At 31.9% G+C, this 12,383-nt stretch overlaps 1 protein-coding gene across 33 annotated transcripts in view; it reads right to left on the reverse strand.

Moving 5' to 3' along the window:
- The window catches only part of PLEKHA5 (pleckstrin homology domain containing A5), a 188,782-nt gene that overhangs the window by 74,088 nt on the left and 102,311 nt on the right, over nt 1-12,383 (reverse strand). For 17 of the 33 annotated variants that reach the window (XM_051961346.1, XM_051961376.1, XM_051961352.1 and 14 more), the window contains exons 8-10: nt 7,400-7,500; nt 5,897-6,012; nt 319-786 (exon numbers count right to left, since the gene is read on the reverse strand). In XM_051961346.1, the coding sequence (XP_051817306.1) occupies nt 319-786; nt 5,897-6,012; nt 7,400-7,500 (685 nt within the window). Of the gene's footprint in view, nt 1-318; nt 787-5,554; nt 5,573-5,896; nt 6,057-7,011; nt 7,125-7,399; nt 7,501-7,708; nt 7,861-12,383 lie in introns of those variants that run through there. The other 16 variants (XM_051961343.1, XM_051961348.1, XM_051961347.1 and 13 more) reach the window with 3 other exon arrangements.

The raw sequence follows: 12,383 nt of genomic DNA on the forward strand, positions 1-12,383 counted from the left end.
GTCATATAACCCTGTCTACCTCAGTTTCCTTATCTATAAAATGATTTGGAGAAGACAATGGCAAACCATTTCAGTATCTTTGCCAAAAAAATAAATTCCAAATGGGGTCACAAAAAGTTGGACACAACTGAAAACTACTGAACAAGTCCCACTTTTTGTTACAACATAGGTTTATAACAGATCATGAAATAATTACAACTCATATTGGTATGGAAAGTATAACATTTTAAGTATTTGTAAATTTTAGTAAAGAATCTTGCTGTGATAAAAATTATCTGACCAAATGGAGAATTCATAAAAACATAATAGGAAACTTACCCCCTGGTCTCCTCCTCATGACCTTTGCCCTTCTGGATCTTAATCCACTGCTCCAGTTGCAACATTGAATTAGTTCTCTGTATAACTCTATCAGACTCGATATGAATTGGCATAGTATTATGATGACTTCCACTTCTAAGATCTGCAAGGCTAACGTTGACTGCTTTAATATCTGAACCATTGGTCTGAGCTGGCCTGTAGCGTCCGGGCTGATTTGTGTTGGTTGTTAAACTCTCATATTCGGAAGGCAAAGAATTCATTTTTACACTATTAATTTTTGTTAAAGGTCTATCTTGACCATCCTTCTGAAATCCATATTTTTCAGCTTCTAAGGCCCTTTTTTCTTCATTTTTTCTTACTTCTTTCTTTTTCTGGTTGCTCTGTGTCTCTGGTTTAATTAGCACCCTATGGTTGGAAATATTATTGACTTCTCTAGTTGGCACCTTCTCAGATGTTATTTTATCCACTCTGAAACCAAAAAAGAATTATAGGTGATTTAGTAAAAACAGATATAATAATAAATAGTATTATTGTTGATGTGAGATTCAAATTAAATAATTTAGTGAACTATTTAACAAACTTTTATGTGTTATATACATGTAAGTTATCATCATTATTTTTTCCCTACGACATGCTCTAGGAAAAAAAAACAACTAAAATCACTTTTACTAATATGCCAAATTGATAGATACATGATTATAATTTGTGGTGATAGTGGTGGGAAGTATTCATGGAAGAGGAGAATTCATAGTGGATAACAAATTTGCATAAATGGAATTATATTAAAATATAAGTACAACATAGTAATGCTTTTATTACAACAATGGTAAAAATGTTATACCCAACTTCAAACATATGCAGAAAATTTGGATGAAAAATGTTTAAACCAAAAATGTTTAGAAGCAACAAAAATGGTTTAAAAAATTGGACTGAGACTAGTGAGAAAATATGAAATAAAATTATGGAATAGTTTACATAATTTAATGAACAACATTTTTAATTTCTAAAGATGATAAAACAAAGGGGAATGACATTAACATGTGGCAAAATGATTTTGTCTTTATTTGGCAGTAAAAATAATATTTTAGAAAATGTTTGGAAAATGATTTACTAATGGAGACTGTGTAAGCCTTCATCCTTCTCCTCCAGGACAGAGTAATCATCCATTTTTCTAGTGCTGTTTCCTGTGTTTTAAATTACCCAGAAAACTTATATTCCATGTTTTTCCTTCAATTTATATTATTGGAAGTTACTTAGAATTATTAATTACTTCATTATTTATAATTACTATTTTAAAACCTTTCATTTTTTGATTGAAAACTTTGATTATGCTGATGTCTAATTTATGCCAAACATTTTCTTCTTTTAGAAGATGCTAAATATAGCAGATTACTCATTAAGACAGTTTTCTTCTTTTGTTAGATACTGTGTATTCTTCACTTTAAATTTCAGTGTTCAATTTATGCCACATGGTTTTTCAAATTCCAATATACTTAGTGGGAAAAGAGTTTAGGCTTTTTAAAATGTCAGGGTATTTATGTGATGCTGTGGCAGAAAATGGTATTTTTACAAACAAATTAGAAGGGTAATATTACAAAAATTCAGGGAAGCATTTATATTGGCAAGCAAGCCAATGCTCTTTTAAAATATTATTTTCTTTAGTGGTTCTGCTTCTTGAAAACTGGTTGTTAAAAGTCAGAAAGATGTTTTGTATGTGTTTTTTCAGGCTACCTGAGTATTTAAATATCTGCATTATTGTAATATATTATGTAATACTGTAAATATCCATTATGTAAGTAAAAAAAATTCTGAAAACTACATACACTGACTTATCTTTAAAAAAATGCATGGAACAAAGACAGTAAAACAAACAAAAATATTTTAAAATGTAAGCTCTAATTTAAGATTGAACTTAGTCATAATCACAGCAACCAAAGGAAGGATGGGAAATCAGTTAGAATTAGAAATTATTTACATAAGACAATTTACCCATTACTGGTCAAAGAAATTTCAAATTTAAAAGAAAACATCAAGCTCTAACTGGTATCCTTGTTTCCATTCACTATTTTCCTTTAAAGCCAACCTGCATGATGTGGCCAAATTTATTTCCCTAATCCTTAAGCTGAATCATACACTTCTATTAAAAAAAAAACTTCAGTATCTTTATTGTCTGTAAGATAAAATGCAAACTTTTCAACCTGGCAAATAGAGATGTCCAAAATTTAATTATATACAACCATTTGATCTTGATTTAATTCTGTTCCCCTTCTTGCCCTCTAGGTACTAACCAAACGAGATTCTTAGCTTTCTCTTGATCTTATATTCTTGTCCTCCCTCTGTGTTTTTAGAAAATGAGCATCACATAAAGGTCTCATTTCCAAAATATCTAGAGAATTGACTCTAATTTATAAGAAATCAAGCCATTCTCCAATTGACAAATGGTCAAAGGATATGAACAGACAATTCTTAGACAAGGAAATTGAAACTATTTCTAGCCATATAAAAAGATGCTCCAAGTCATTATTAATCAGAGAAATGCAAATTAAGACAACTCTGAAATACCACTACACACCTGTCAGACTGGCTAGAATGACAGGGAAAGATAATGCGGAATGTTGGAGGGAATGTGGGAAAACAGGGACACTAATACTTTGTTGGTGGAATTGTGAATACATCCAGCCATTCTGGAGAGCGATTTGGAACTATGCTCAAAAAGTTATCAAACAGTGCATGCCCTTTGATCCAGCAGTGATTCTACTGGTTTTATATCCCAAAGAGAACTTAAAGAAGGGAAAGGGACCTGTATGTGCACAAATGTTTGTGGCAGCCCTCTTTGTAATGGCCAGAAACTGGAAACTGAGTGGATGCCCATCAACTGGAGAATGACTGAATAAATTGTGGTAAATGAATAATATGGAATATTATTGTTCGCTAAGAAATGACCAGCAGGATGATTTCAGAAAGGCCTGGAGAGACTTACATGAACTGATGCTGAGTGAAACGAGCAGAGCCAGGAAATCATTACATACGTCAACAACAATACTATATGATGATCAATTCTGATGACACTGGCCGTCTTCAGCAAGGAGAGGAACCAAATCAGTGAGCAGTAATGAACTGAACTAGCTACATCCAGCGAAAGAACTCTGGGAGATGACTAAGAACCATTACAGAGAATTCCCAATCCCTATATTTTTGTCCGCTTGCATTTTTTTATTTCCTTCACAGGCTAACGGTACACTATTTCAGAGTCTGATCCTTTTTGCACAGCAAAATAACAGTTTGGACATATATACTTATTTTGTATTTAATTTATACTTTAACATATTTAACATGTATTGGTCATCCTGCCATCTAGGGGAGGGGGTGGGGGAAAGGAGGGGAAAAATTCCAACAAAAGGTTTGGCAATTGTCAATGCTGTAAAATTACTCATGCATATAATTTGTAAATAAAAAGCTATTAATAAAAAAAAAAAGGAAAAGAAAATGAGCATCATATCTGATACACATGTTTCCACGTCTTCCTGTTAAAATCCTTTTCTTTAGTGGTTCAGATTATTTATGTATCATTTCTTTATTAAACATTTTCTTATCATCCCAAGTAAAAATTGCATCTCTCCTTCCTTATACATTCTGTGCAGAACACCTCTTGCTCCTTATCACAATCTACATTATAGTATACTTTTTCTGCAAATGTTTTAGTTACTACTTCCAACACTGTAATATAATCCTTAATGCCTTGTATGAGTAGTAGGTGATTAATAAATTCTGGCTTAATTATTTTATGCTTAACATATTTGTTGTATAAAACATGTATTCAATTTGTGTTTATGTACTAATTAAAAATATTTATACATATCATGGGTTTCCTTCAAATTATTTCTTCTCTGATATATTTTCTTTTCTTTTCTTTCTTTCTTTCTTTTTTTTTTTTAAAGAAAAATTATTTATTGGGAATAAGTACAATTTGGAAATGAATTATAGCACCTCTCCAGTCCTATATGTTCTTACTATGAGCCATAGGGTGAAGGAAACAAAAACCTTGGGGATGGATCTGAAAACAACTCCACCCTCCTGGATGTCCTTCTACAACTCTTAAAATGATTCCAGACACAAAGAGAATCCTCCAGAAAGATTTTGGTCTGAAGGCTGGATGGCAGAATGTAAAGAAGGGAAATGAGCTGATCCAGAATGTTAATTCAATTTGAGGTGCCACACTCTTAGAAGGGCAACTAATGAGTTCAAGCTTCTCTTTCTGTCAATGTTTTTTTACCTGTATCATATTGTTGTTATTGTACAAATTGGTCTCCTAGTTCTTACTTCAGTCTGTAACAATTCATATCTTTCTCCAAAACCAACTTCTTGGTTATTTCTTAAGGCATAATAATATTGCAATGCATTCACATACCATAATTTGTTCAGTCATTCCCCAATTGTTATGCACCTCTTACTTTCTGATTCTTTGCCATAACAAAAAAACCCTACTATAATATTTTTTGTATCTATGGGTCTTTCCCTTTCTTTCTATGATCTCTTTGGGGTACAGAAGTAATAATATCATGGAGTTGCAAAAGGTACACATAGCTTAGTGACATTTTGGAAATAATTCCAAATTGCATTCCAAAATGACTACCAATGACAATATATGTAACCACCAACAGGGCATTAATGTGTCTGTTTAATTTTCTTTTTTTTTAATTAAGGCTTTTTATTTACAAAGCATATGCATGGGTAATTTTTCCAACATTGAACCTTGCAAAACCTTTTGTTCCAAAATTTCCCCTCTCCCCAATATATTTTCAAAAGACTTTTATTTAATTTATGGAGTTTAAGAAACAGATTTCCTTCCATCACTTCTCGAATTGTATACTAAAGTGAATTATAACTTCAAGTTTAAACAAATGAGATAAGAAGCATTTTAAAAATAATTTGTTTGGCATTCTGTGTGTATATGAGTGCATATGAAACCATTATATACTGAAAGGAAAGAAATTATGAGGAAAAAATTTTAAAAATTCATGAACTTATAAGAAAATGACAAATATTACTTAGATGTGTCATGAAAACACTTGATATTAAAATCACAAGCAAAAATTAAGCAATTTACCTTTCATGTAGTGAAATTACATGAAAAAATAATTCCCTTTTGGGGATTTTAATCCCCAATTAAAAGAAATTATCTTGATGAAAAACATCTGAGTAGAATTTTATTCATAACAACTAAAAATTTACTTACCTGAAATTAAAGGTAATTCTGAAAGAAGAAAAAACATTGAAGTTTGAACATTAGGAGTCTGGACTCATCTCTAATATACTGACAGGTGAAAATGAGTCAATAGGAAAGATGGAAGATCAAGAAAAGTTCTCAAGGATGGTAAGCTGGCACTAAGAATTGAGAAAAATCTACTAATCCTCATTAACTGAGGACATAGATTTCCTAAGATAAAGATGAAGCTATAAGGTACTTGCACACAGATACACATGCACACAGAAGCAAATACAATTATAGGGATACCTATTCAAATGAATGGAAGAAAACACAGATTGAGAATCTGCTATTTCTCCTATGTGCATTTACCTTTTGACAGGTTCTGTCTGTACAAGTGCAGCATCTAGCATGGCTTTCATCCACAATTCCATTTCCTTTCCTGTATCAGTGCAGAAATAATAGGTCCGCATGTTTGGATGGGCAGCCTAATTGGAGATGACATGGCCATTTAAAATAAAAACATGAGGATCTGGTAAAAGAAAAACGGGGGGAAAATGTTAAAAGTTTTTCTTCATCTAGCTTCCTTTTATTTTTAAAAATATAAATTGTCTATTAACAACAGAAAGTTTATTTTTATTTCAGGAAGAAATCAATGTTACTTTTAAGATAATGCATTTGCTTTTTACCTTGTTTATTTTGTATTTTCAATATAAAAGTAAGATATTAGGTTAAAGGGAAGCAGAAATTAAGTAGATGGGTTATAATCTGAGTCTAGGCTTAGCAAATTTTATTGCTGGTTGAGGACCTCACCTATTTATTTTAAAGAACACTCACTCACTCTAGGCTAGCCAGTAATCCAGTGGCAGAATACATTGAGATTCAAATTTCCTAACATTCTTCCTTTCTTTAAGTAATTTCACTCAGTCATGTACAGTTCTCCTTAGTACAAGTTGTTTTAAGTCAGATAGTTTTATTTCAAGTGGTCTATGAACTTGATTGGAAAAATGCATCTTTATTTTCATTAACTTTTAATTGAAATTTATTATTTTCTTCAATTACGAATGTAGGCAACAAGTGTAGGGATCCATAGCTTTGCCCAATCACCAAAGACATCCATGACATAAAAAGATTAAGATCAAAGTAAAGCAATGGAGAGAAATATAAATAATTGAGGTTATATGTATATTTGGGATTTGTTTACTTTTCAGGCTTGGAATTTAGTGAAGGGAAGACTTATCAATTAATTGGATACATTTATTATGCTAGGAAGTCAAATTTTAAAAATTAAAACCCAAACTTAGCTTAGCTTATTTTATTTTATTTTTTACAACAATCAAATTAATTGGGAAAGCTCTTTATTTTGGGTTCAACAAAACAGTTGTGCATGAAACTAGCAATTGTAAAATCTATCTTAATGCATATAAAATTTGAACAAAACTTTTGAGAAATAAAGTAAATGATATCAAGATTGAATTCTGACTTACCATTTTGACATGCAGTAATATGTAGCTCAAAGGCTTCTGAGATTGCTGAGTGGCTCATAATTCCAAATAAGCAAATAAAACATTGGAGAAAATTGAAGCATAAATTATTGTTCTTATCATGAAGATACAAAATATACAAAAAACTTTAAGTTCTGGATTTTGAATAGTTAATCTTCAATGTCCTTTCTTAAATTGTTATCCTGAAAACTGAATTTTCCTATAATAATGTATTTAAATATTATAAAATATTCAGTAATTAATATAAATCTTTGTGGTAACTAAATTTCCTAAAAATGAAGAAAAAGAAACATAAAAATTATCCCCAAATTTTATTTTTCTAATAAAAATCCAAAAATAGAGCATAAAGCATGTATAATATATTCCTTACCTTAAAAGCATGTTTGCGATTAATGTGATCTTCAGAGGTAAGCATGGCTATTTGAAAACTAGGTAAGAGAATGCTTCCCAGTATACCTTCTTCTTTTTCATCTAAAATATATTTAATCAAAATTTAAAAAGTTTCCCTACAACAAGGTACTTCTCAAAATGGCTTAACACATATATTTATATATAACAAAAGCATATGCATATACATCTAAAGATTTAATTAAAAATAAAGACATTTAAAGACATATACATATATATAAAATATTTAATAATTATATTAATTATATCCAAAAAGACATGTTCTTTTTTTCTAATATTTTAAAAGCTTAATAGAAATTCTATAAGACATTGGATGATTCCATGGTTTAGTGGAAACAGTGCTGGGTTTAAGAATAGCCTTAATTTGAGTCCTAATTTTGGTATGTAACATTGAACACGTCACTTGTTCTCTAGTTCCTTCACCTGAAAAACAAAGAAGCTAGATTAAGTAATTGAACCTCCAATTCCCTTTCCAACTCTAAATCTATCAGAATATTATTCATTTAGGCAGAGAACTTAATGTCATTATCTTTGCAATAGCCTTTAAATTTAAAGGTTCTCTGTACTCCAAGTTAAAGTGAGGATCTTGATTGTTGTTCTATGATAGCTGAATTTTCTGAATTCTTATAGCACCTTTTCTTTGATGTGAAAAATGTGGAATTGGACTACAAGGGTGTTCCTGAAAATCTTCATCTGGCAGTTTCTTTCAAGAAGTGATTCCTAGATTCCTTCTATTTTCACCTTGTCTTATGAGTTCTAAGTAATATAGGCAATTTCCATCTGTGATTTTTTCAAAAACAGTATCTACTATTTATGGAGTAGTAGTAGTGGTTTTCAGGTAGTTTAGTGATTCTTAGATTATCCCTCCTTGATCTGTTTTCCTGGTCAGCTGTTTTGACAAGTGATATTTTATATTTTCTTCTGGGTTTTCAGTCTTTCAATTTTGTTCAGGCATTTCTTATTGTCTTGTAGAGTCACTGACTTTGTTTGGTCCAATCTAATTTTGAAAGTCACTTGAATAAACTTTGCAGCTCCTAAATCAAGCTGTTTGCTTTCCCTCCCAAATGTTTTCTCTATGGATCAGATTAAGGGATCTTTAAACTTCAGCAAATCTTTAAACCTTCAGCAAAGTTGCAGGATATAAAATAAACCCACATAAGTCATCAGCATTCTTATATATCACTAACAAAACCCAACAGTTAGAGATACAAAAAGAAATTCCATTTAAAGTAACTACTGATTGTATAAAATATTTAGGAATCTATCTGCTAAGGGAAAATCAGAAACTTTATGAGCAAAACTACAAAACACTTTCCACACAAATTAAGTCTGATCTAACCAACTGGAAAAATATTAAATGCTCTTGGATTGGGCGAGCAAATATAATAAAGATGACAATACTACCTAAATTAATCTACTTATTTAGTGCTATACCAATCAGACTCCCCAAAAACTACTTTGATGAATTAGAAAAAATAACAACAAAATTCATATGGAAAAAGAAAAGGTCAAGAATTTCAAGGGAATTAATGAAAAAAAAAATCAAATGAAGGTGGCCTAGCTGTACCAGATCTAAAATTATATTATAAAGCAGCAGTTACTAAAACCATCTGGTATTGGCTAAGAAATAGACTAGTTGATCAATGGAATAAGTTAGGTTCAAAGGACAAAACAGCCAATAACTTTAATAATATAGTGTTTGACAAACCCAAAGACACCAGTTTCTGGGATAAGAATGCATTATTTGACAAAAATTGCTGGGAAAATTGGAAATCAGTATGGCAGAAACTAGGCATTGACCCACACTTAACACTGTACACCAAGATAAGGTCAAAATGGGTTCATGATCTAGGCATAAAGAATGAGATGATAAATAAATTGGAAGAGCATAGGATAGTTTACCTGTCAGACCTGTGGAAGAGGGAGGAATTTATGACCAAAGAAGAGCTAGAGATCACTATTGACCACAACATAGAAAATTTTGATTATATCAAACTGAAAAGTTTTTGTACAAACAAAACAAATGCAAACAAGATTAGAAGGGAAACAATAAACTGGGAAAACATTTTTACAATCCAAGGTTCTGATAAAGGTCTCATTTCCAAAATATATAGAGAACTGACCCTAATCTATAAGAAATCAAACCATTCTCCAATTGATAAATGGTCAAAGGATATGAACAGACAATTCTCAGATGAAGAAATTGAAACTATTTATAGACATATGAAAATATGCTCCAAATCATTATTAATCAGAGAAATGCAAATTAAGACAACTCTGAGATACCACTACACACCTGTCAGATTGGCTAGAATGACAGGGAAAGATAATGGGGAATGTTGGAGGGGATGTGGGAAAACAGGGACACTGATACATTGTTGGTGGAACTGTGAACACATCCAGCCATTCTGGAGAGCAAATTGGAACTATGCTCAAAAAGTTATCAAGCTGTGCATACCCTTTGATCCAGCAGTGTTTCTACTGGGCTTATACCCCAAAGAGATACTAAAGAAGGAAAGGGACCTGTATGTGCCAAAATGTTTGTGGCAGCCCTGTTTGTAGTGGCTAGAAGCTGGAAAATGAAAGGATGCCCATCAATTGGAGAATGGTTGAGTAAATTGTGGTATGTGAACATTATGGAATATTATTGTTCTGTAAGGAACGACCAGCAGGATGAATACAGAGAGGACTGGCGAGACTTACATGAACTGATGCTGAGTGAAATAAGCAGAACCAGGAGATCATTATATACCTCAACAATGATACTGTTTGAGGATGTATTCTGATGGAAGTGGACCTCTTTGATAAAGAGAGCCTTAATTAATCAAAGATGGACAGAAGCAGCTACACCCAGAGAAAGAACACTGGGAAATGAATATAAACTGCTTGCATTTATGTTTTTCCTCCCAGGTTATTTATACCTTCTGAATTCAATTCTCCCTGTGCAACAAGAAAACTGTTCAGTTCTGCACACATATATTGTATCTAGGATATACTGCAACCCATTCAACATGTAAAGGACTCTTGCCATCTGGGGGAAGGGGTGGAGGGAGGGAGGGGAAAAATCGGAACAGAAATGAATGCAAGGGATAATGCTGTAAAAAATTACCCTGGCATGCGTTCTATCAATAAAAAATTATTAAAAAAAAATTACAACTAGAGGTAGTGAGAGTTAGGGTATTTATGTTCCCTCAGTCTGTCATAATATGTATGTCTCCAAAACAATTTCCCTAAAGCTCAAATAAGTCCAGGTATCTCTCTTCCTCCAGCAACTTTCAAGGATCACATATAAACTCCAAATATGATGTTTGCTATTTAAAGCCTTTCACAACCTTGATCTAACCTACCTTCCTAATCTAATTATGCATTCCTTCTCTCTGCTTACACTATATCCAGCAAAACTGGTCTTCTTATTGTTTCTCACATCGAAGATTCCACTTCCCGAAGGCAGACAATCTCAGACTCACAAAATCATAGTGTCTCATCTCTACTTAGCCAAGCTAAGCCAAGGCTTATCTCCCATGCTAGGAATGCACTTTCGCCTCATCTCTTTCTCTTAGAACCCCTCACTTCCCTCAAGACAAAGCTTAAACACCAAGTTCTAGAGGAAATTTTTTCTGACCCATCACTTTGTAAGCATCCTGCATGTTGCTTCCTTTGGTTAAAGAGGGATTATTTTATTTTACTCTTTGAATTCCCTCAAGCACTGTGCTTAGCACATGAACAAGGTCTTAAAAATTTGATGATTAATTGTATTTACCACAGTACCTATACACATTGTCTTGAACATACTGAACATATTAAATGCTCAATAAATGTTCAATATAAATCAAAATATGGGCCCAGTCCTACATTAACACTGTTTCATTTCAAAACAACACAACATTGTTTTAAAATTACACCATTAATATATTAAATGAGAATCAGTCTTGGAATTACAAAGCTACAAGTAGCTCTTTAAGACTGTTAAGTTGAAGAAGTACCAAATTGCACTAACAGAAAGTTTCCTTAGTTGGAACCAAAAAAATTGGACGTCTGGTTGGAAAAAAAAAATTAAGAGCATTAAGCAAATTCTAAACTAATGTAACATAAAACTTCTAACATCTTTCTGGATGGCAACTGGCTTTCCTCTGGCCTGTCTGTCCTCCAAACAATGGATGTTTTAATATCTTTCTGTGTCACAGAAACAGAAAAACAAGATATTTATTAAATTGCTGAATTCATTATGACATACAGAATATGTAATTATGAATACATTTTCAACAACAATATTGTTATTCTTTCCTACATAATCATGAATTCCCATTTTAAGTCTCATGAAATAATACTGTCTCAGGAAACAAGGAATAAGATTCTAGGGCAAACTAATAGAAAATAATCATGAACATAGAACAAATACAATTAATTTTGGTATTATTTGGATCTCCACATATCTGCTATCAAGAAATACAAGATGTTGGTTAAATTTGTTTTTCAGTATAGCAACATCTGGAAATGCAAGTTAGCAAATATGAATATTATGTTAAGAAATGTGACACAGAAAACTACCAACAGCTTGTCTAAAAAGAACTTTCTATTGTTCCACTGGCTAAAATTTCCAAAGAACATGAGGGAAAAGAGGGAGAAGAAAGCTGAAGTTTAGTGACAATTAGTTTCTCATAGTTCACCAAAAAAAAAAAAAAAAAAAAAAAAGAAAATCCCAAACAAAAAAAAAATCAAAAAGCCCAATGACAAAACGTCTTCCAATGTGCTCTCTTGGTAAACATACAAAAGTGTAGGTCATCAGCTAGAATTTTCTTTTTTAAAACATTTTATTTTTTATTCTGAACTTAAGAAATAAAAGAAGCATTTCCATAGCAAAGTGGGATAGAAAACAAAGGCTTACACCTAAAATTGCAGATCCATTATGTACAACATACTATTCCTTCAAAAATACATGACTCTTC

This window comes from Antechinus flavipes, chromosome 5 (genome assembly GCF_016432865.1).
Source record: "Antechinus flavipes isolate AdamAnt ecotype Samford, QLD, Australia chromosome 5, AdamAnt_v2, whole genome shotgun sequence".
NCBI lineage: Eukaryota > Metazoa > Chordata > Mammalia > Dasyuromorphia > Dasyuridae > Antechinus > Antechinus flavipes.